The 24,883-nt window shown below is 43.0% G+C and overlaps 1 protein-coding gene across 1 annotated transcript in view; it reads left to right on the forward strand.

Moving 5' to 3' along the window:
• Positions 1 to 24,883, forward strand: part of TFAP2D (transcription factor AP-2 delta) — a 72,309-nt gene that overhangs the window by 8,579 nt on the left and 38,847 nt on the right. Inside the window, exon 3 of the mRNA XM_069236794.1 lies at positions 1,581 to 1,641. Coding sequence (XP_069092895.1) covers positions 1,581 to 1,641 — 61 coding nt within the window. The remainder of the gene's footprint in view (positions 1 to 1,580; positions 1,642 to 24,883) is intronic.

Consider the following 24,883-nt stretch of genomic DNA (forward strand, 5'->3'; position numbering starts at 1 on the left):
CAGAGCGCTGTCAGCCGTATGTGCAGGACTTTAGAGTGCACACACTCTACCCCATAGTACCACGCAATGCACATTCAGTCATGCCCCTGCCAATGAACAGTGCACACGGATATCTTGCAGCGTACAAATTTACTCTGCTTACCAAGGAACCTATATGCACATGGAAATTTACCTGCAGTGCACCCTCAGCAAACCATGGTGCGAATGCCTGGGGAATGTTCACGCATGTCCATTACACTCAATACGTTGTTCAAGTATCTGCAGTGTATCTTTAGCGCATACAGGCCTATATTTATACATTTTTTAGCGCCACATTTAAGCGGCGCAAACTTACAAATTACAATTGTATTTGGTAAGTTTGCGCCAAAATGCGTCGCAAATGCGGCGCTAAAAAAGTATAAATATGGGCCACAGTGTGCATGCGGCCAGACACAGCGTACATTTATAAAGCATGTTGTCCCTCTGCATCTCTGGCGGACATACACACTGCACAAACATCACTAGCGTACTTACAAACTGTAATCGTACACGGTGCATATGTAGTCAGACATATTACAGAGCCATAAAAACACACCTTTTTTGACTGCACACAACGCCCTTATGTGCCCTGTGATTACGTATGTTCACTTGGAATATTGCACACAATGCACATAGTTAATGACACAGTTAATTATGTAGCCACACAGTGCAGATTCATGTAGAACATCCCCACCTGTCTATTTCGCGCAATGCACATGATACATTGCAGGATGATCCATCAGTATAATATTATAATATGCAGCAAAATCCACATAGCAATGCATATTTCATTCAGATACCAGCTTCACGAGGGATGTATTAAAGTGCACCATACGGTAGCCTCTCTGTACGTATGTGCTGTAAATACAAATACCGTAAGAGACATTTTTAGTTCATCTAGTCCATAGTTTTATTAAACACATCAGAGTATGTAAAGGCAGGCATTGCAGGTATAGAGGACAGCAACTCATTTTTTCACCTGCGCGGAGTACACACACATAATGCACAGATATCCACACGCGCGTGCACGCACAGATATCCACGCGCGTGCGTGCGCGCACTGCTCGTGTGTGCACATGGACCCTATTGCAGCAGTATGAGTGATCGCTGGCACTTTCTCTCGGTTGCACACTTCAGCAGCTCGGAGAACGTGTTTACTGCACTCGTGTACGTGCGCAAGGCCTAGTTCAGACAACCAGCAGAGGCTCAGCAGATTAACACAGGACATTGTGTGACACTGTTCCACCTGCACACACGGTGTATACATACTCTGGGCTGGAACACGGTGGGAGAAACCATGCTATCCCCTGTGCAAGGGGGCATTATATCACGGGCATTTGTGACCAGAAATACACCTGGCCATTTATATAATGTTTATCTGCTCTAGGCGCTATGTATAAAGAATCCTTGATGTTTGTGTGTTTAAATACAGTGCCGTGGTACTACAACCACGAGCCTTAAAGCAATCCATCGACGGCGCAGTGCTTTCGGCGCAGGCTTGTCACAATAACCCGACCACGGCCACTGTTGTAACCTGTGCCTCTGTGTGCTTTTTGTTGCAGGGCTCGGTGGAGGCGCAGTGTGGCCTGGTCCTTAACGGGCAGGGCGGCGTCATCAGGAGAGGTAAGTCCGTTTTTGCGCCCCTTCGTCCAGACTTGCGCAGGTTTTAGCAGAAAGACAGGCGAGTCACCGGCTGTTGGGGGGCTCTGACTTTTAACAAAGACCCCGTGTTTTGTGCAGGATGAGAAAATATGTCGAAACTGCATCAGGAAACGGACACATTAGCAGATGTGACATTTATTCATCCATGTTATGATACAGAAATGTGTTCTACGCAACACACCCAAAGGGTATCGAAGCGCATAACAGACATGTACATGACAAATGCTTCCTGCCTCAGTCTCTCCGCGCTCTCCTCCCTCCACCCTCACTTCCTCAGTTGGTTCCTCCATTCCTTGTTTCTTCCTATCTGAACCTACTATAACTTCCTGTCTTCCTTGTTTAATTCGACATTTATTCGTCTGCGGTAAATTCCCTATTTCATTCATTCCTTCATCCCTCTCTCCATTCGTTCATCCATTACCTACCCTTCCTGTTCCACAACCACAAATCAATCGTTTTTATCATGAAACTTCAAATCTTTATTTGCCCAGTTAATTAAAACCATTGCAAAACTAAAACAGAAGGGTGTGGTCGACAGATTTACGGCAATTCATCCAAGTATTTGATTCATCTAAAAACATTAACTCTACACAATGTGCCGAGTTTTTCGAAAAAGTTGCTTTTACTAACGTATATTTATGGAGAATGGGAACAAAACTGTTAAGTAACATCGAAACTAGACATCGACCTCCGATGAAGTTTCTGCGTATAATATTCGGTTCTTTATTTTCTAAATAAGGCCGAGCTATTTTGTGTATGTTTTTCGTATTCCAACTAAAAGCTGAGAGTTCGCACGCTCAATAAAATCCACAAAGAGGCGGGGCCCGCAGTGTGCGCCGATCGGGATCATTCGAACATTGGCGACGGCGCCAGTCGTGACGCGTGTCTGCAGCCTCAGTAACAAATAATAATGTTAGGAACCAAACTACACAGACGGCCGTTCGTTTAGTGTATAATATTAAATTATATACAAATGTATCTATTGTACAATATTTTCAAATAATAGTCACCACCCCCTGAATTTATTAACACACTATGTGAAAAAACAATATTATATATATATGTGTATATCTCACTTGTCTTCCCATAATATCCATCGAGACGCTTTATTTGCTATTTACAAATACAAACAGCATTTTTAAGGCAGAAAGTGCACACAAAATGCGCGGACACGCATTTGCGTGGAACTATGTGTAAACTGCGCACTACGTGTGGACATTGCTATACCTCGCATATGAACTACGCGTATACATTTATATATTTGGAGAGCGAGTAAGAGTCCTATAGACAGAGGAGCTGGAAGGTGGTTAAACGCATCCTTACTTCGGAGCTGTGGGGGCTCCTGTCACACCGCTCCTCATTTTTGATTTGGGGCGCTCCTATTCTCCTGTCACACTTATCATCAGTTCGGAGCTGTGGGGCTCCTGTCCCACCTCTCACCGCTCCTCACTTGTGCTTTAAAGCGCTCCTATTCGCACCTTACACTGTTCCTCACTTCGGAGCTGTGGGGCTCCTGTAACACCTCACACCGCTCCTCCCTCGTGACTTGAGGGGCGCTCCTATTCGCCTCTCACACCGCTCCTTACCTAGGAGCTGTGGGGCTCCTATCACAGCTCTCACAGCTCCTCACTTGGGCTTTAAAGCGCTCCTATTCGCCTCTCACAGCGCTCCTTACCTCGGAGCTGTGGGACTCACTCACCGCTCCTCACTTCGGAGCTGTATAATGTGGCGGCCGCTGGCAGTGCGTGTCTGGGCCGGGTGTGGGGTGGCAGGAGGGGGCGCCACTGAAAACCGTTAGGATTAGAGCCGAAGAAGGGGGCGCCGGGTCATCCGAGGCTGGTGCAGATGGTACCGACGGGCAGCACCAGCCGCCCTAATCCCCTCTGCGCCAGGGCATCCCTTGCAGGGCACCGCGGCCCCTGTCCACGCAGCTGCCGGCTGTACCAGAGGCCTCCGCGCGCGCTGAATTGGGATCATCACATACTTCACTGCTACTACTCACATGGCGGCCACTCCTTACTGTAATACACCAACATGGACAGTAATAGTAATGATGCAAAGACAACAGCTGGTTAACAAATAAGGCGCCCAGGTCTAACATGTGTGCAGATGAATAGAGACAGAAACCTGTCTGTATTCATTTTTAAATATGGATACATGGAAAATAAGTATTTTTTTAATTGAATTTAAACATGATAGTAAAGATTGCTAGGCCAGTATCTCAGATTGAGAGATTAGGGAGTTTTAGGGAAGGGGGAAAGTTTCTGTTCCTTCAATTCCTTAACGTGTGCAAAAATAAAGATGTTGCAATAAATATCTCCTTTCTGCTAGTTGCTTTTCATCTAGAAAAACGGAGCGGAAACAAAAGCCAGATTTTGTATTTTAAAAGCAGCTGTAATTAAACTCCAGGTCCTGTCTATTCCCCTTGGATGCTGTTTATGGCAAAAGGTATTTTGGGTCAGGAATAGCGTGAGGCATAAGTGGCGTAAATCTTTCTAGTGTAATTATTACTAAATTACTTGTAATTATTCATAATTACATGAGAAGCATAATCCAGCATTTAACACTTCTTTCTGGATGCCAAATGCACCATCCCATCCAAAATGGTTCAGAGGATGCATTTTGTGATAAGAAAATTACACTAAGTGCTGCAGGAGACGAACAGCAATAGCCAGCAGCCTCTCTCGCTCTCTTAGGGGCATATTTATGAGAGGCTTGTGCCGCCCAAGCGTCACTTTTTTTGTTGGTCCAGCGATGCAAACCTCTCACCGATATCTATGAGGCCACACAAAGCCACTTTGCATGGCTTTGAATGGCCTCATAGATATGCAGTAAGACAAAGCAGCGCAAGTCACTGCGTTGCCTTACTCTGCGCCAGGGTGGCGTTCCATGGGCGTTGCAGTGACTTTTCCCATGCAACATCCAGGGATTTTGACAGTGCCCTAGATTTATTTAAACATGTAAACCTGGGGCAGCGCCAAAACCTTACGCCTCCCCAGAGCAGGCGTAACGAGGAGAAATATCTTAATTTCTCCTCATTTTTCCTTTTTGTCATGTGTGCTGAATTCTGCAGCATACATAGAACAAGCATTTGCAATGCAACGGGTCTCGCATTACGTCGAGTTAGAGCTAACCTAACTGGACTTTTCTTGCCACATTAAATGAAAAATAAAAAATGATTGAGCGATCGAAATAAAGAGAAAAAGTAGTCCAGAAACCATACGGAAAACATCGAGCCTCGTATGTTTCCAGTGGTTTACCGGTGCTCTCGAGGAGGGCTAAACACCTGAAAAGGCAAGACGCATGCATGCCTTTCACAAATGAAAACAAGCAGATTTTAAAAGGCAAGCCCACGAAAAAATGAAAGTGACTGACGTAACATGGGCGTGGTTAAAATCCCCCTAAAGAGAGATTAGAAGAGGGACGGAACGCTTTGCGCCCGCATGTAAAAAGGAAAACGCCTCTTCAGGATTGCTTTTGTGCAGGAAGGTGCCCTTTCCTGCACAAAAACAATCCTACATGCAATACAGGCACCCCTGCTCCATGATGCAAGAGTGCCTGCATTGGCGTTAGGCAGCTAATTGTGCATCAGCGCAGGAGGAAAGGACAGGAATGTACCGTATTTCATAAATACAGTGCATTCCTGCCCATTCATGTTGACATAGGGAAGCGCTGCAGGAAGACTTGCAGCGCTACCCTACGCCAATTCCCCATGGATATGGGCCTTAATTTGTTGTTCATGGGCTCCAGAAATAGGATTTCACCCCAAATTACTATTTCTCAAGCTGGAGTATTTGCAGAGTTTTGCATCACAACAGCAATGCATAATTACTGAAATTTCTCCAGCTTAACTGTAGTAGAAGAACCATTATTGTTATTTTTATTGCTGTCACTATCACCCCGGCTATAGTTTATAGTTTAGTTGTCATTGTGTGATTTAGCATGTCATTGAATCTAGCTATGAACATATACATTGTATACAATGCCACCTCTATATTTACTAGATTTATTGTTTAGTTCATAAGCACATTTTGCTTTGATGATCCCTCCAGCATCGCATGGCAGTCTGCACACAACTTCACAGAAACCTAGTTTACTTTTCTTTGATATGTGATTGAAAGTTTGGTTCAGATTCGTCTATAGGGGACACGGGTATAGGGGTTGGTGTACCAAAATGATTTCTCAGTGTTAACACCAAAATACTAACTTGGGATGAGATTCAGAAAAAAACACCCCAAATCAAATGACATGGAATTTTGAATATGCACCTAGGTCAGTTTCCTTTGTGTGCGCTTCCTCATTGGTTGTGAATCCATCCGTTTGTTTTCCTGTAATTTTAAAAAACGCACCTGCGAGGACAGAAAATAACCAGAAACCTGAAGGCATCCAAAACTTTACACTTTTATGCATGGCCGTCGAATCTGATTGACTATTGGGAGCCCAGTCTTTTGCTCTGTCTGCCATTTTGTGATACTTCGCAATGATCACGGAGTGTTTTGAAGTCTGTGGACACCATTTTCGAAAATATGTTTCTGGGGCACGGAGGGCAGAGCTGTCACACCCTAACCCATGTAGGACTTGGGGTCAGGGTACATGAGACATGGTGACAAAATACTGTTAATGGCTGTGCCCAGAGCGTATGTGGATAGGAAACTTCACACAGGCCATTGCCAAAGGGTCTGTTGATTACTTACTGAGGTTTTAGGAAACTGGCAGGGAGTGGCGAACAACCATGTAAAGTAGCCACTGTGGACTGACAGGACACGACAGGACAGGAGACGTCCAAAGACCACACACAATCACCAGGACCTTCTGGGTAGAGCAAAACTCGGTTGGCACTAGGGCCTGGTTCCTGAGCAGTGGGTATTAACAAACTGCAATACCTGAAATCAGTACCAAGTGGACAAAGCCAGTATTCACACTCTAAGAAATGGGACTGGGAGTACCGTCCCTAATTAAGCATGCTATCTGAAAGAACTGCTGAAAAATTGGGTTACAGAAAATATTGATTAGAAACATTTCAAAATTATATTAAAAAAGGAATGCCACATAAAATCAAAATCAGCTTATGGGGCATTATTGCTAAAATATAAAACCAAACAGCTGAAATTCACCAATTAAGATGAGCCGTGAAATCAGAAACAACCTTAAGGCACTACTCCTGACTACACATGACATGACGAATGCCAAAGCAAGTGGGCTTGGGGAAAGGGGTATCGGATGAACCTTGGGGAAATGTGTCTGAGGCATGAGTAGTAACGTGTTACGAGATTTGTGTGATATTTATCTTCAATGTTATTTAAGTTTTTCAAAGGTTTTTCAGTAATCTAAATAAGGTTTGAAATGCTCTAATTGATGATGCTCAGGGCCCTGCCCCCAGTTTTTACTGGGCACAAACTTCAGCACTGTTTAGTCAGTAATCGTCATAGGATGTGGCCTTTCAGCCGCTGGTCACACAATTGAGTACGACAGCTGGTATTTAAAGCAGAACGTTGCCGTTGGCAACCTCCAGCGGGCAGGAGCCTGTACCAATAGATGTATCCAGCAGGCTGTGGGCACAGGTAGTGGCCATTGACAATGTCCTGCAGTCAGTCTTCAACCCCTAGTAACTGCTGCCCACGCCCCTGAGTATGTCTATCGGTATTTAGCAGCAAGGCCAAGCCCTACGCCCGGATACACACCCCCAGGACATCTTTGGCTTAACATGCACTTGGGCTTAGTGGACACTGGCATCAAGACCACACCCTGTGAACATTTTCCTTCCTTAGTTACTAACTGATCGTGTTACTAGAGGCAAAGGCTTTTGTGTTGTTGTTGACCATACCTGAGCCCAATACTACGGTAATCAGTGGGCACCATCTCTGACATGCCCAGTGGGTACTGTGCATGCACTGTGTCCCCCTGTACTTCTGGTACCACTAGGCACTGTTTATTGATGTACCCAGGAGGCAATGGACAAAAGAAATGGCCTTTGTCAATGCATGCATGCAGACAGTCATCCTGGTACCCAGTGGACATGGCATAGGTTCATTGTCAGCAGGTATTGAACACAGGACCTGGTCTTCTACTCATGGTGTCGGATGTGCCTACCAAGTACTGGATGTGGGCTTCACCCATGTCCTGCCCATATCCCCAGAGCTCACTGAACAATGGGGACAGAGCTGGCCTTGGAAAATACCTGTAAGTAGTCACTCTTTCCAGAGTTGTCTGGGCATGGCCCCCAGTCAAAGATTTTCTGTCCTTTATTACTAGCAATTATTAGTGCTAAAGTTAGAAGGCAACATTTGGCACTTTCCTTCCCCTTTGCTAATGTCCAGTCCAATTTCTATTATGAGACGTAAAGATACATATTTTGTTTCTGACAGAATTTTGGAAGGTTTTTCGTACAGGGCCAAAGGTAACACACTTTAAAGTAAAATGTCTCCATCTGTATAACAGTATGTACAAGTCCTAACTAGCACCAGGGACAGGCAAGTTGAATGTATGTGTGCAGTGCATACTGGTATCAGTGCAGAGATAAGTCAAGTTCAGGGTAGGTTCTGAGTGTGCTTTAGGGTTAAGACTAGAAATACGGTGAGTGTTATAGAGAGCCATTGTTGACTACTCACCTTAGATTTGCTTCTTAAGGAAAAAAAACATATTGTCTGTGGGATCCTTTAGCTTTATGTAGTCAGATTTTCTGTTTTTTTAATCTCTTGGAAGATTGGTCCCTGATGGTGGCACGTGCCACTCTGCTTCCTTGCCCCTGTGGACCTCAAATCTTCTTACACAACTGTCTGTAGTCAGCAGACAACATATGTCTTCATAAAATGTTGGACAGAGCAAATGTAAAGTTGTCCAAGAAGGTAATAAGAGGTTAATCATGTGCAGAGGTTTATCTTCCCTAAATCATTCTTCACAATGAAAGTGAGACAAATATAGTTAGAATGAATTTAATTGGGAGAAAGGTCTACCCTCTACTGAAGGACCCATAAATTAATCACATACGTTTCTCATCCAAGAGCTTCTTCTGAAATGAGAGCCAAACATCTTAGTGAAAACAATGGGAAATCCTCACTTCCTAGAAGTGGCATACCTTATCACCGTGACCCTCTTCTCCGTGGCCTATACTTGGTGTTCCTACAGAAAAGTCAGTGGCTCGTTTCAGAGTAGGTTCTTTGATAAGAAACCTGGGTTGTTATTTTATGACCACTTGGGAAAATGGCAACCACCACCCAACAGAATTAATTCTGACTATGTCTGGTTTCTAATCACTGTGAGGAAAGAGCAAATGTCCACCTTCAGACTTCCAGGCACATTCCAGGTCCGTACATAAAATCAAGTCTGCAAACATGTGGGCTCCAGGCTCTTTCCTGTTCTGATATCTATACATTGTCTTTTTAAACAACAACAACAACAACAACAACACTACTCAATAAATTTACACCAACAATAGGAAAACATGCTCAAGAGGCTGGGCACTTTCCATATTAGGTGTCATTCAATCCAGCTGCTTTTTTATAGCTCACACCCTTGCCAATCTACACAAACCTTTAAAGTATCATAGAAAACTAGAAAAACATTTTTATTAAGGTTTATGCAGAATTATCAAATGATGTCAAAGTTATCAGCAAAAACAAACAGATTTTCTTATGGACTACATGACAAAACCATAATTAAGGAGTTATTGGGTAATAGGCAAATAAGAGAAGTACAATAAAATACATCAGCCCTCCCATTTTTTCAGTCCAAACGGAGAAGCATTCCTTGTTTTATTACTTAAAACTCTCCTCGCACACCACTGTGTGACAAGCTTCATTGTCAAGTTCAAGTCCAGTCATCTACTACAACCAGCAAGCTCAACACTTTCCCTTCACAGATGGGAAGAGGAGCTCTTTGGTTTATAATTTGTAGGATCCATTTTTTAATATATTAAAATAATCTTCAGGCCCCTAATAAAACCTCTATTTACTTGGGGGGCTTTAAACTGCGTTGAAAACATACGGCGATGTGAGTGGAGAAAGATGTAACTTCAACCTCTAAATGGAGCGACAACTTTCACCTGGATCCTAAAGTGCCCCTAAGGTACAACCGGCTTTCTTCAGGACCATGAAGGGTCCCAATATTTAGGTTCTCTTGGAGCCCTATGCTCTTACACACTTGTACATGTGTTCCGAATCTATCAATCACACACATACAAACCAACACTTTGGTAGACTTCACTCCAGTAATTCCCGGAGTCTGTTACCTGTAAAAAACAAGGGGACAACATAAATATATCTTTACTCAAAAACAGACTGATTTGGCGAACCATGTACTACTGCACACTCGGGGACAGATTTAAGAGCCCCTAGCGCCTTTTTGTGCTACATTAGTGCCATTTTTTATGCTAATGTGGCCCAACGAGGCCAAAACTCCTGTTGGAGGAGGGGGGAGGAAATGGTGCAATTTCTTCTATCATTTTTCAGCACTTTTAAAGCCTGCTCAGAGAAGGTATTGAAAGGAGTCACACCATTGTTTACAGTGGGCCTCAATGGGCTTTGCAGAATTAGCATCATAATTTTTTACATTATTCCTGAAGAGCTACGAACTAGTGTAAAAAAATTCTGACGCTAGTTGCCTAACTACTGCCATGGTGCACCATATCTTAGACATGGCACACACAAGGTGGCATTTGAAGGGCGCTGAGTGGCTCAAGAAAAGTGGCGCTGCACAACTCTGGCCCTCTGTTTCTTGCATTCTAGGTGCATAGTCTGGTCATTCTGGGTTAATAAGTCTTGGAGCACTATGCCACCACCTCCCTATGTTAAATTTAATCTCCAGAACGTCATGCCATAGAAATGTTAAAAGTTGTGCGTGTTCTCTTAAAAACTTGTTGTAGTATGAGCATATTTTTTATGGTTTGTGCCGAATTTTCAAACAATGCCATTTATAAGCAAAAAAACTTTCTTTGCTCAAGAACAAAATGACAAACCCATATTTAAAAAGATGCTATTTTGTATCTACTGTAGGTGTACGTATTTATAAGCCACTTGAGTGAAAACGAAAGTGTCAAATAATGATGTTCTAAGAAAAATAGCTGAAAAATTGAAATCTTATCGTGTTTTCTTCCTGTAGCTTAACTAACACGAGAAATCACTGCTTACTGCATCACACTTTCAATTTTCTTACATTTAAAAAACGGTCTCATCCGCTCAAAGTTTATTTCAAGCGAGTTTCCTTTGGATGAGTAAGTTCTTTACAGCTTCTAGATATAAAAATCAGTAAAACATCCTTGCAGATCTACTGCAAACGTGACTTTCCACCTCTTAATGAACCTTGATTATTTTATTATCCTATCTCCAGTCTTGACATATTTGCGAGAAAGTGCTGGGTAGTAGCTTTAGGGCAGATCGAAATCTTGGGAGGGTTATATTTAGAGGCTTATGTACAAGCCACTATCACCACTGGAGTGTCCCTTTTTTTGACGCTTTGGCGGGGCAGTGTGCCTGCCCATATTTACAAGACCACGCAACGCCACCTGGCATGGGTTTTCATGGCCCTGTAAATGTGGTCCCCTTTTCTGTTGCTGTGGGTGTTCCCACACAACACCCTTGGGATCCTACGCATTTCCAGATTTACAAGGCAGGGAGTATGTCAGATTCCTACGCCATCCCCGGGGTGGCGTAAAAGTGGCGCAAGGAAGACAAATATCTCTATTTCTCCTCGTTTTTTCTTTCTGTGTGTGCTGCATGAGGAAAATGGCATTAATGATTTTTTATGTGCAGGAAGGTGTCCCTTCCTCCACATAAACAATCATCCCTGCAATGGTTCCTGCATTAATTCTAGGCTGCCAATTGTGCGCTAGTGCTGAGGAAAGTACATGGATGCTTCTAATTGCTGTAAATACGACGCATCCCTGCACTTTCCTAATTTCATGGCTTGGCGCTGCAAGATGGCTTGCGTTGCTAGGCTGCTTCATTATTTTGTAAATATGCCCCTTAGAGGCTATAATTTTGCAGTGAGAAATTTAATCTCTATATAGTGGTTACCAATATTTTTACTACAGGCAGCTTCTGATGTCAGAAAATGCCCAGAACTAGAAAAAGTCCTGACTGATTGTAATAACTTATTGCATGTGAGTAGTAATGGCATGTAGATGTACACATGCTGCTGCCAGTGTGAAGCTTTCCATAATCCATGGAAAGTACAGGGGATAAACACACATGTCATGCCACCTGCCAAAGTTTCTCATGAAGAAGATGCTGTATGTGATAGTGTTGTGCCTCTGAGAGAGTGGGGGTCACCACACAGAGCAGCAAAGCTGACTGCTGCAGACTCTTAGGGCGGAGGGGGCGCACAAGCAGGCTCAGCCACTATCTGCATGCCATTGGGGGAAATTAAGGTGAGGGAAACACTGATAGTATGGAATAACATACCCCAAACTGGGTATTTCAAAAGGATACTGTAAGTGACTAGATTTCCATGTCACTCTAAAGACATTCCACCTTCAGCCAAGTGCCTCTACATGGTAATGGAACGCCACGTGACTTGCAATATCCTTGTAATGTAGAGATATTAAATGCTCTACAGGACTTGATTGAACAATACAGCACCTGTAGAAAATACTCAAACAATCATTTGGAAATAAAGATTACATTATTAAACTTTATTATTATTGTTATTATTGTTATTATTATTATTATTATTATTATTATTATTAATGTTATTGTTATTACATGCCTGGGATATTATTTGTAGCTGCACACAACACGTTGTTTTAATATCTATTTGGAAAATATGATCCCTAAAACAGCATCCTACGTCTATTTGTAACGACAACTTGTTTTGTTCATATAACGCATCATGTGACACGTCTACCGTTTCTAAACAATGACAGTAGCAGATGCTACTATTACCCAGTTTGGGTTAATCAGTATACTGAGCCTCGGAAGGCTGAAATACTGACTCTGCCTTACCAGGATTTAAACATGTCAGCTTCAGATCAACACTTATGTCAGCAGCAAACATTCAACTAGCTGAGCTATACTGACAGCTATTCTTTCACATAACACGAAAGCAGGGCTGGCCCCTGTACCAGCAGCAACTAGGAAGAGCTGTAGAACAATGAAGAACAATGGCCCTGATATTCACTCTGGCTGACATTTCGAAAGTTTATATGTACATGGTGTATTTGACCGGGACACTTGCTGGAAGGCAATTGTATTCATGTTTTCATACTTAAGCAGCACTGGAGGACCACATTATGTGGCAGGTTTCACTAAATTATGTGACCCGGAAAAAAAAAAATTATGTGGCTTAGTTGGGCATATTTTGTAGCAGTGTTATTTCACTATTTTGTCACTTTAGGACACATTATTAGCATCTGGCTAACTTTTTCACATTTTTAATGGCAGTTAAACTCTTAACCACAGTAATCAAGAACTGTAACATTACAATTTATCTTTTCCGATAGACTGACCATGTGCGGCACTTCTTTCAGAATCTTTTAATCAATTTCCGCTACAAACAATAGGCCTGATTTACAAGGAATATGTGCCACCTCAGCATCATTTTGTTTTATGCCACGACGGCGTAGAACAGTCCCTCACCCCCACACAATATTTACAAACTGGTGCAATGTCACCATTGCACCAGTTTGTAAAGACTTGAGCCACATTATATCTGGCAGCATGGCAGCAGTTTTTTAATGGCTGCTCACAGCAGGCGTTGGTGATGCTGTGCTGTTGTCTATGGGGTCCCCTTAACACTGCTGGACTAGCATCAAAATGTTGACACTAGTCCAGCAATGTTAAGGTTTAGTACCACAACAGCATCAGAATTTCTGACGCTGTTGGGACACCTTGAGCCATGGCGCACTGTATTGTAAATACAGCACTCCCGTGGCATCGTTAGGGGGCACAGGGTGGTGCAAGAAAACTGGTGCATGGATCATGACGCACCGGTTTCTTGTAAACGAGCCCTATGTTTTTAGTTAAAACATGTAAATTACGCACCCTGGGGGGTATCCAGGCACTGTGCTGCAGGTATCTGTTGAAGAGCCAGGTCTTGAGTCCTTTCCTGAAGTGGTTCAGCGAGGGTGCAGTGCGGAGGTGGAGGGGGAGGGTGTTCCAGCATTTGGTGGTAAGGTGCGTGAAGGAGCATCCTCCAAAGTGGCTGCAGCAGATGCATGGTGTCTGTGCGGGGGCGAGGTGTGAGAAGCGGAGGTTTCTGGTCAGTAGGTGGAAAATCAGGCGGTGGTTCAGGTAGGCTAGTTCTTGGTTGTGGAGAGCTCTGTGGGCATGGGAGAGGAGCTTGAAATTGCATCTTTTCTGGATGGGAAGCAAGTGGAGGTCTTTTAGATGCTGGGTGATGTGTGCTTTCTTGGGAAGGTAGAAGATCGGTCTGGCTGCTGCATTATGGGTTGTCAGGAGTCTTTGTAATAGTTTGGTAGTGGTGCTTGTGTAGGGTGTGTTGCCATAGTCAAGCTAACTGGCGATGAGGGCTAGTGTCACTGATTTCCTAGTGCTGATGGGGAGCCATCTGAAGATCTTGCAGAGCATGCAGATCATGTGGAAGCAGGCTTAGGAGACAGCGTTCACCTGCCGTTTCATGGAGAGTTTGCTGTCCAGGATGATACTGAGGTTGCGGGCTTGGTCTTTTGCCATTGAAGTTGGTCAGAGCTGCGCTGGCCACCAGGACTCATTCCAGAGGGCAGTGTGTCTGCCGAAGATCAGAGCTTCCATTTTGTCTGTGTTGAGCTTCAAGCAGTTGTTTTTCATCCATGTTGTGACGTTTGTCATGCAGTTGTGGAAGTTGGTCTTTGCTGATGTGGGGTCCTCTGAGGGAGAGAGAGAGAAAGAGAGAGAGAGAGGATGAACTGTGTGTCATCAGCGTAGGAGACGATGTTGATGTGGTGGGATATGACAATGTCTGTGAGTAGTGTCATGTAGATGTTGAAGAGGTTTGGGCTGAGGGATGAGCCTTGGGTTACATCGCAGATCGTGTGCTTGGGTTGTGAGGTGAAGGGGGGAGGCGGACTCTTTGGTTGCATCTGGTGGGGAAGGATGCCATCCATTTGAGTGCATCGTCAGTGATTACAATCCGGCATAGTTGATTGGTGAGATTTTGGTGAGAGATAGTGTCAAAGGCTGCAGAAGGGTCCAGGAGGATGAGGGTGGCTGATTCTCCTCTGTCAAGTAGGGCTTGGATGTCATCTATTGCAGCAATAAGGGCTGTCTTGGTGCTGTGATTGGTTCTGAAGGTGATTGGGATGGGTCCGACTACTTTTCTCCCCAGTATTGGCAAAGACAATAGGTTTGGACTTTATACACTAAACAATATGTGTCCATGTAACACATGCACACAGCATTTGTGCATGCCTCAGATTGCATCTGTTAGAACATTAAAGCCAGGTTTATTGGTATTGCCAAGGCCTGTCTTTTATACATTGCAGCACTGAATCATTACTGCCAGCCAGACTGTTTCTATAAGCGCCAGATTTGTAATCTGCTCTTCTTAATGGAGTTTACCATAATTCAATCGAAAAAGAAAGTGAGGCCCTTTACTTTGTAGATTTGCTGCTGTAATATATTCTCAAGCCACACTCCCTGTAGGTATCAAAAATGTAAAAAAAAAAAAAAGATATTGAGTTTTTTAATTTGGATCTGAGACGTTAAAACAATTTCAATAACAAAACATCTATTTTATTTTTGTATGCATGGTATGTCAATTATGGCACACAATATTCCATTTCTGCAACTCAAAAGCAGAGAGTTCTTGATCTAATTGCCTTCTATAAAGAAAGATTAAAGGATACAACTGTATTTACATTGCCTGATTTCATAGAAGAGGGAGGGCAGACCAATGACTATCAACAATTGATAGACCATGTGGACAGCTTAAGTTTGATTTTGTGGCTGGTGGCGAGTAGACATTCACAAGCACAGGCATGACATTTTGAACTTCCTTGGTCAACTACTGTCAGTTGTATGGGATAGTGTTCTCAATCTACTAAAAATGTATAATTTGTTTGGGCATGAACCCTACGGTTTGATGGCTCTCATATCTGTCAGAAGAAACCAGCAATAATTATTAAGCATTATTCACAAATGCAAGTCACATACTTATTTGAGAGGACCACAGATTTTCAGTCCTAAAAAACAGGGTCCATCCTTTCAAAAAATCAAACTCAGACTGTCATTGCTAATACATGAGATCGCTGTCTGAACAAGGTGCCTATGAGGCATTACAACAGAGCTCTACAGCACGTCTATCCTCATCCAGCTACGATGTTTGGATATCATTAGAATTCATATAGCAATTGGCCCACCAGGATATAAAAGTACCTGCTAGAGCGAATTACAACATACTAAAGAACAGTGGCGAGAGAAAAAAATCCCTTGGAACTTCTATACATGAAGACATAAGACTGAAGAATCAATAAATACAGTTCAAACCATTGTGCCTCATAAAACTAAAATGACAATTTTCACTCAACCCTCCCAACTCCTACCAGATCCTGTAGGCACTTGGGTAGGATCAGGTGACATACAGATCAGACTGCATTAGCAGGTGTAGGAGAGTGCATGGACACTCCAGTGACAAAGATCAGAGACCTTTATCTCTTTGACCTGCATCTTGTTTGTTTCTGACCTTAATCATACTTAATGTTGTTCCTCCGTGCCACGGATGCTTCTCCTCTCACAGCTTGGTCTTGCTGTAATCTGGACAGGGTCTTGCTCATTTATGACCTGGTACTAGATCCACTCTGACTTCAGTTTTGTGCCTCTGTAAACTAGATCTTGCTCCTCTCTGACCTATGTCTTGTTCCTCACTTGTTCATCTCTGACCTGAGTCAATACTCTGGCCTAAGTCTTACTGCCATCTGACCTCACTGACCTGGGTCTTGCTCCTCCTAGACCAGGATCTTGCTCTCTGACCTTGGTCTGGTGTTCTCCTCTCTGACATGGTCAACTCTTGGGCCTTGTGGCTCGCTCCTCTCTGACATGGGCATTTCTCCTTTCTGACCTGGGCGTACCACATGAATTTTCTTTGCTGCCTCGAACTACGAAGTATGTTGATGGTTTCAATTCATTAATATGCTTGACACAAAAATTTCATTTTTCTTCCATTCAAGAGCACAAATTGGTGTATTTCCAGTTAATACGATATTGTTGAAGTTGACACACCAGTGAGGCACTGCTACCTACTGTGTGGAACAAGCACAGTGATGTCTTACTTGAAGGTCTCTCTGTGCACATTGGTGTAAGGACACACTATTGGGTGTGTTTTCTTTGCCATCAACTAGCACAATAGTTAAACCCATGGATTTCCCAAGCAGAAAGTTGATGATCTGCTGTAACTTTTCTTAAAGTTTTGAGACCATTATAGCAGTCTTTTTAACTGAAGTTCTTATCACCCAACTTGGTACTTTGGAGTTTGGTGAAATTCTAAATTCAATAGATAATTATAGTCATCCTCTCCATTAGAGTACCTTTAAGTGCTTTTTGCCATTTTCCTGCATCCTTGGTTTTCTTCATAACTATTTGATTGCTGACAGGCTGAGTTAAACTGGGAATACCTTTTCATTGTTTGCTCCTTGTTTTTGTTATAATTATTTTATTTTTAATTTAGATTTTTTCCCTTTTTTCAATATTTCACTTTTTAATTATGGATACACTCTATCTCTCAAGGCATGATTCTCCACACTTTGGAGGGAAGACATGCTTGGTGCAGCGGGCTGTTAACTAGCCCTCATAGTCTGGCACCAGCGGTGATAGGTAGAAATCTGCATGTCTTCCTTAAAAAAATGTCACTGTAGCCTAGGACAGGTAGAAAGGAAATAGGATTGATTTCACAGACCAGTGTTGTCAATCTTACACTTTATTATTCTATTGTTTGTTTGAAATTACCATTATCATTCTGCAGATGGGATTCACCCAGTGGCGTAACATAGGGTCCTGCAGCCCCTGCAGTGTGGGGGGCCCTGATCTCAAGAGGGCCCCCTTAGCACAGTATCCTGGCCTGAGAGCTCCTGACTGAGTCTGGTGGGAAGGGGGTGCTCCATGTAGTTTGCAGGGTGGCAGGGGGTTAGGTTTCTTGATGCTACTGTATTCAAAGGGACATGCCTGCTTCTTTGGTCATGTTGTTTCAAGTGTGCTAGAACAAGAAATGTGCCCATTGTGTTCTTATCACACCAGTGCCTCAAAGTCTGTACCTACTCCAAGTTGAGAAAAACATAAGATTAAAAGTTCTCTGTATTTTACACTTTCTAATGTATAGTTAGATCCCTCCTTTTTTTCCATACCTGCAATTCCAGGTCTGGACGGCAAGTAGAACTGTGTTGTCTATATCACACCTGCCAAGGATGTTTCTTTCTGTTTAGTTTGAGTGGGCAGTTTCTCAAGCCTATATTTGTGCTCCTCGTTTGCTAAGTTTATTCTCCTTTTTTGTAAATGACAAGTATGCTGCTTTTCCACTGTGAACTGAAATCTGGCTCTTCTCAGTATAACCCATTGACAAGTTAGAAATCAGGGACAATATCATGATATCCAAGGCCTGCTGTCATGGTGCACAAGCAGAAAATGTAATCATTAATATTGAAGATAAAAGCAAAACTGCCGACATATCCAAAAGAATAGCAGGCTCCATTCACAAACATGTTGCTCTAATTTACTCATGGCCTCTTCCCAAACTCCAGTAGCACTCCTGGATTACTCTTCATGAGTAAGACCGGAGTATTTCAAGAGTAAGACACACCCATACCAGAGTTGGAAGTGGGCAGGATCAGTGGGCACTATGCGCCCACACTTTTTAAATTTAACAAACGCATTTTCCTTACTTTTTGTAAAAAGGCAACTGTTGCAGGACAGTTAATTCCAAAAGTTGAGATGCCTCAGATGAAATGGAAGGAATCAAGTCTTGTGCTGTGGAGCTGTGGGAGCGACAACCAGCTAAAGAAGAAACAAGACATCTCACCAGGGTGTATGCTGCCTAAAAAATTTAAATGTGTGGAATTGGTCATTCTGCAAATGTAAAGGCTGCTTGGAAGCCGGCATTGGCTTTAATTGATAGAGTCACTTGATGCTTCATGAAGACCAGGATTTGTTCTTTTTGAAAGGTAATGTAAGAGTGTTAGTCGCCCAGAGTGTCTGCTTTTAATGAGCGTTTATAAAAAGTGTTTGCAGTAGATTCAGTCTGATTGCGTACTAATAAAAACACTTTTTTTATTTTAAACCAAACTTTCCTCTGCATTTTCCAGCAGTCTATCTTCTATTGTGTGTAATACAACTGTAATAGAATGACTTGCATATTCATGGTGCTTTCTGTCATAGACTGGGCACTAAAAATACACAAATCACTATTCCCCACTTGCACCAACCAGGTTTTAGTTTTGTGGTTTTCTGATCAATAACATCTGCAGTGATTGCAATAATCAGTAGGGGTTTCATAAATTAAAATCGTGCATTTCCTAATTATTAGTTCAACTTACATTTATTTTTCACTTAAGGTGTGTTTGCTCTTCTATATGTAGTTGCCAGAAATTGAAAGGCCAACAATATAGGTATTATTTTGCAGCCATGCCTTTGACCCCATGCTCCCCACTATCACACTCACTGACGCAACCCCCAGTGTACTTAGAATCACAGTCCCCATGCTTTTTAATGCACTTTGACCACTGACTCACACACCAACCTTTGAAAATTAGGCCTAGAATACTTGTCTTTTCAAGTGTGCCACTTTGTACCAATGAATTTGCAACAAACTTGCAACAAACTTACCAAATATGTATCATATGACCTATTCTCCTGTTTGCACGTCACAGTGGAGCACTTGCGTGAGGCCTGCTGTGAATGTGTTTTTATTGTTCGTTCTAGCTAGAGAATTTACCTTTCATCCAGTAATCTGGTAACAAAATATAACATACACAGGGACTTTCTATGTAATGCAGTATTGCAGGTATTTTGATTGTTGTCAGGTTTCTTGTTTTGAATGTGTTTGCATGATGCAGGATCATTTCATGTTGAATTATAAGTACACTCAGTTGTGATTGGCAGGCCGTTATATATGATTCAACATAGCATTATCCATCTATGTTTTCTTTGCATCTCTGACTGTAGGTCTGTCTAATACTTCATCTATATATCCATCTTAGAACTGGGCATATCTGCCTGTGTACATCTCTGTCCATGCATCAGTCTATCTCGTCATCTCTTTCTATGCATCTCTGCCCGCCTGCCACTTGTCTATTTGCTGAGCTGTCTGCATATTTCTTTATGTGCCAATTTTTCTGCCCATTGCTGTCTGGCTGGGTGTTTCTTTTTACTTGTTCTTCAGTACAGCTAATTTCTTTTTGCTCGCTCTTCTTTTGATCTTTATCTTGGACTCTCTTTGAATCTCTTTGCTCATCTCTGTGCCTGTGCTTTTTACCCACAGCTGGCGTAAAAAAATGTCAGAGCGCCAATAGCAAGGGCGTGTGATCCTGCATCCACTTCAGGCTTCTTTAATTCTCTGCCGGGCACTCCCTACCCTGATATATCACTCTAACAAGTTTCTGCTTTCTCTTTTGGTGATGGATGTTCTGTATTTGTTTTTGTTTGTTTTTCCCTCTGTTGGTCTCGGTAAATGTCTATTGTGGTAAATTAAGTGCTGGTACTCAAAAATAGGTGCCAGTGCCCCCCACCGGCAGGCTCCGGCTCAAATTAAGCACTGCTCTGAATGAAATCCGGTGCCCCCGCATGTCTGTGCCTCAAAGTCTGCGCCCCATTGAATTATGCCTGTTTTTCCATCTCTGTCCATCTCTTCATCTAAGTCCCAGTTCCCACCATCATTTGTGCACCCCCTTCCATCTTTGATTGCTCTGTCTGCCAATCAAGCATCCCCTGTTCCCTTGAGGGTCCGCTAGGACATTCCTCACTATCCCAAATTCCGCGCAGGGAGCTCCCATGCCACGAGAGCGTGTCATTTCCTCAAGGACCGCGATTCGTCCCCGCCTAGGGACGCATGCGCACTTCCCGTGCTGCCCCACGCCCCGGGGGTTGCTGCCTCTGGTGGCCCCTCCCCAGACCCAGGGCTTGACGGAATGGGCAGCTACTGACCCAGATCCAATATTTACTGCCGAGCATCCCTCCCCCGACTCTCGCTCGCCGTTAATGGCTCTTCGGGAAGAGCCCGCAGCTCCGCTCCACTCGCCATCAGGACCAATAATCTTTACCGCAGCCCGTGCGCGGCTATCGATGGCTTCTCTTGCCCCGGGCTCCCGCTTTGATATGCTAATCCGCCCTAGTCCAAAACTCTGCAGAGATCATATTAATGTTGTTCATACCGAGCCCAGCCCCCCGCAGCTGCGTATGCACAGATCCAGTTTCAAAAGATATTAACGAGGCCGCATTCTCTGCTTTTAATGAGGTATAAAGTATGTTTGTTGGTTCCTTGTAAAGCGCTTCAGCAGCACAGTCTAAAAGCGCTGTATTGGTAGTCAAATCAATCGATTGTCGACTTATTGGTCCCAGAGAGCTGGAAGGTCGGCTCTGGGATTCGAGCCTGTGATGTGAAGGTTGCACACGCGTCTTTGAAGCGTGTGCATTATTTCACTGAAAAGTCTTACAGGGTTTCTTTATTTTTTGTGGCTTCATATAGGGCGAACTGGACCCGGGAGTATTGGAGCGCTTTACATGAGCTCCAATTATGTTACACTAGGACACGTTCATATTTGGTAGACACGGGGAGATTAAGGCCCTGATATATACTTTTTTGCGCCGCATTACCGTAATTTATTGACGCAAAGCGGCGCAAACTTACAAAATACAGGCCCATAGTTATACTTTTTAGGCGCTGCATTCGTGTCATTTTTTGACGCAAAAGCGGCGCAAACGTACAAACTACAATCACATTTTGTAAGTCAATAAATGACGGTAATGCGGTGCAAAAAATATAAATCAGGGCTTAGGTGATTTACCCAGCATCATAGGATGTTGAGCCGAGGGGAGCCTCGAACCTGGTTCGCAAGCTCCAAGGTGGGCAGGTTTAGCCCTTACACCACATCGCGTAAGCTTTTTGTTTTTTAAGAATGTGCAAACTACCCTTAACTAATAACCACAGCGTTTAATAATACTTCCTTGTTATTCTGCATGAAAACCCTGCCTGCTTTGGTGCTGCCACGTCTAAATATTTGGATAAAAAAGATAACACGCTGACATTTGGCCCCGGTCGTTTCTGATGTGAAGTCTGGATCGCAAACTCCAGCAAAAAATCACAGAATCTCCGGTTTGGCTGCTTTTGTGATCACGCATCCGTCCTGCCCCAGGCATCTTTCGGAGCTTAAACAGCGCCGTCGCCCTTGGGCCGGGAAGAGAGGGCCCGACAGCCACGAGAGCGTCTCTCCCATCGCCCTGGGCAACGCAAAATACAAACCACTTTGTATCAAAAACATTCTTTTTCTAGTGGGGTGGGGGAGGGGGTGGAATTAATAAGATCTGATATCTTTTGCGTTTTAAGAGATCTCTCTACTTGTCAGATCGCTTCGAGGTGAATGGCATTCGACGGGCAGGCGCTGTTGTCTCAGGCTATAAACATTGGCAGCGTGGATGTAATTACCACCAGTATCTCTGGTAATCGCAGGCTCACCGCCCAGCGAGATCAGTGAAAGCTCAGCATTTGTTTACAATATTAGATAGCATGACCTATCACTTCAAATGGGCTTACATGCATCATAAATCACAGGCAGGGCTTGCAGTATCATAGGAACAGAACCTCACAGTTTATGTTCTGCAGTTTTGTGCACTATCTTCCAGGAGGGTATCTTGGTGCTGACCAGGTGTGAGTCAAGCTAAACCTAGGGCCTAATGGGACTACTCAAAAAGCCAGGTCTTCAGCTTCAAGAAGAGGAGGAGCTCTCATGTGAGTAGGCAGGTCTTTCCACACCTTGTGTGCACTGTAGGAGAAGTCTTAACTTCTGGATCTGTTTTTCTGTGTGGGTGGAATGTGTTCAAGTGGGAGTCCCGACCTGAGTGGAGGTGTCTGGAAGGTTTGTGAGGGCAGATATGATTTGAAGAAGTATGCTGGGCCAGTATACTTCTTAAATTAGAAAGCCCCAAGGACATTGGAGACTTCAAAATATTCAGCTGCCTATGCACTGTTGATCAGTGGTTGACATTGAGCCACCTCAAAATGAATGCATCCAAAACTGAAATACTCACCTGTGGCAACTGGAAAACTTTTGAACTTCTCCGGGTCTCGCCTGATGATCTAGGACCCCTCCTAAAAATATCCAGTGAGGTAGAAAACCATGATATTATCACGGACTCCAAGTTGAGAATAAATGTCCAGGTGAATAAGATAGCCAAATCAAGCTTTGGTTTTTTTTTACCATGAAAAGAAAGTGGCCTATCTTTCCTCACTGAAGATTGACCCTCAAGGGCCAAGCAACAATCTCTCTTGTCCGATCAATGCTTGATTACTCTAATGGTCTACATGATGGCTCACATTTATCAACCAACAGAAGATGACAGAGAATAAAAAACTCTGCGGTCTAAAACTAATCTTATATGTAAAACCACAAATGCATATCTCATGTGGCTTGAGGGCCCTACATTGGTTACCAGTTGGCAGAAGATGCACTTTCAAGCTGATTGGTATCACCCACAAAGCAACACATGGCAAAGGACCACTTTTCATCAGGAAGAAAATCACAAAATATATACAACTAAAGAACCTCCGCTCTGGACTGGGACCCCGTCTCAAACTCTCAGTATATTAAAACAAAAAATGGGTTGAACATCTTTCCCTGTCTAAGCAGCCAAACTATGAAATTCGGTTTCCCCAAACTTAAGATCCACTGACAACCACCTAACCTTCAGAAGATTAGTCAATTGTTTGCTTTTCCATAAATGGGCACAATGCTCTCCACACAACTCTACAACACAATACAAAACTATAAATTACAAATTTAATCCAAACAAAAAAACATATATATTTATTCTATGCATGTATATTTACAACTATGCACACACAAATATATGTCTATGTACATACATGTATATGTTAATTTGTACTTATTAGTGAAATAATTCATTTTTTTTCCTTTTAACTTCTGCCTATACCCCCACTTCTGTCTCATCCAAAACCTTTCTGATTACTATGGACTACAAAACATCATCTTCGAATTCTTCTCTCCTTTATCTAATTTATTCAACTAACAGGCTCACTTGTCCACCACTCCCAATAACGCCTCATATCTTTCCTTTATGCATCCATGATAATCAATCTACCAGTTTCAGAAAAATACAGCAAATGCATGAGATTTACCGTGCACAAATTTAACACACAACAACCAATCCACAAGGAAACAGAAAAAAAGTTTACTGATCGACTACATTTTTACCTTTAACCTCTGGTTTCGGAGTAGCGTGCTGCTCACTGCACAGCGTTTCAGCCCCTTGTCCGGTGCAGTAAGTGCTATATGGATACAAACTACAATTCTAATAACAGATTAAAAGTCTCACAAATAAAGCGTTAAACCTCCAAACACCAAGCTGTTTCTCCCAGAAGCTAACTGTTCAGAGGATTGTGTACTGTGTGTTGCAAAGGAAGAAGAACCTCCTTTTAAAGAAGAACACAGTTCACATACCCTTTTCCTGCATTGCTTGTAGAATCTGGTACGTACTTCCACTTTATATGATGGCCGCCACTTCTTTTCCAATGTTAAAATGTCTCCTTTGGTAAATGTCTGCGTGCGCCTTATTATGTTTAGTTTATGTTTCATTGCTGAGCAATGCTGTCGAGTTTCCCACCAGTCAACCTCAGCCATTGCACCTTTGTATGTAAACAAATAATGGGCAACTCTTTCTAATTCAGAACTCAAACCTCTCCCTGCTGTTTTTACACTGCTGCTACCACAGTTAGTGCCAGTAGCACTCTGTGTATACGCATTTTGTTTGGTGCCTTGCACTTCTGACATAATACATGTTCATTACTCCCCATCATGATGCAACCAATGTGAGCTCTAGAGTCAATCTTTAATATCTGAGTGATTGCAGAGTACATTGCAGTTATTATACTCACTCAGTTTTTACAACTGACTATGAACATAATTTGCCACTATGTTTATGTGCTACTCTGACCTTGCCGTGCCCCAAATGAAATTTCTGTATGCTGCGCAGTCCTTTACTTCTTTGACTTAGTCCAGTTTCATTATTTTTGTTTAATACCGCTACGTGATCATGACATTACAGTGAAAATGGTG

This window comes from Pleurodeles waltl, chromosome 5 (genome assembly GCF_031143425.1).
Source record: "Pleurodeles waltl isolate 20211129_DDA chromosome 5, aPleWal1.hap1.20221129, whole genome shotgun sequence".
In the NCBI taxonomy this organism is placed as follows: Eukaryota; Metazoa; Chordata; class Amphibia; order Caudata; family Salamandridae; genus Pleurodeles; species Pleurodeles waltl.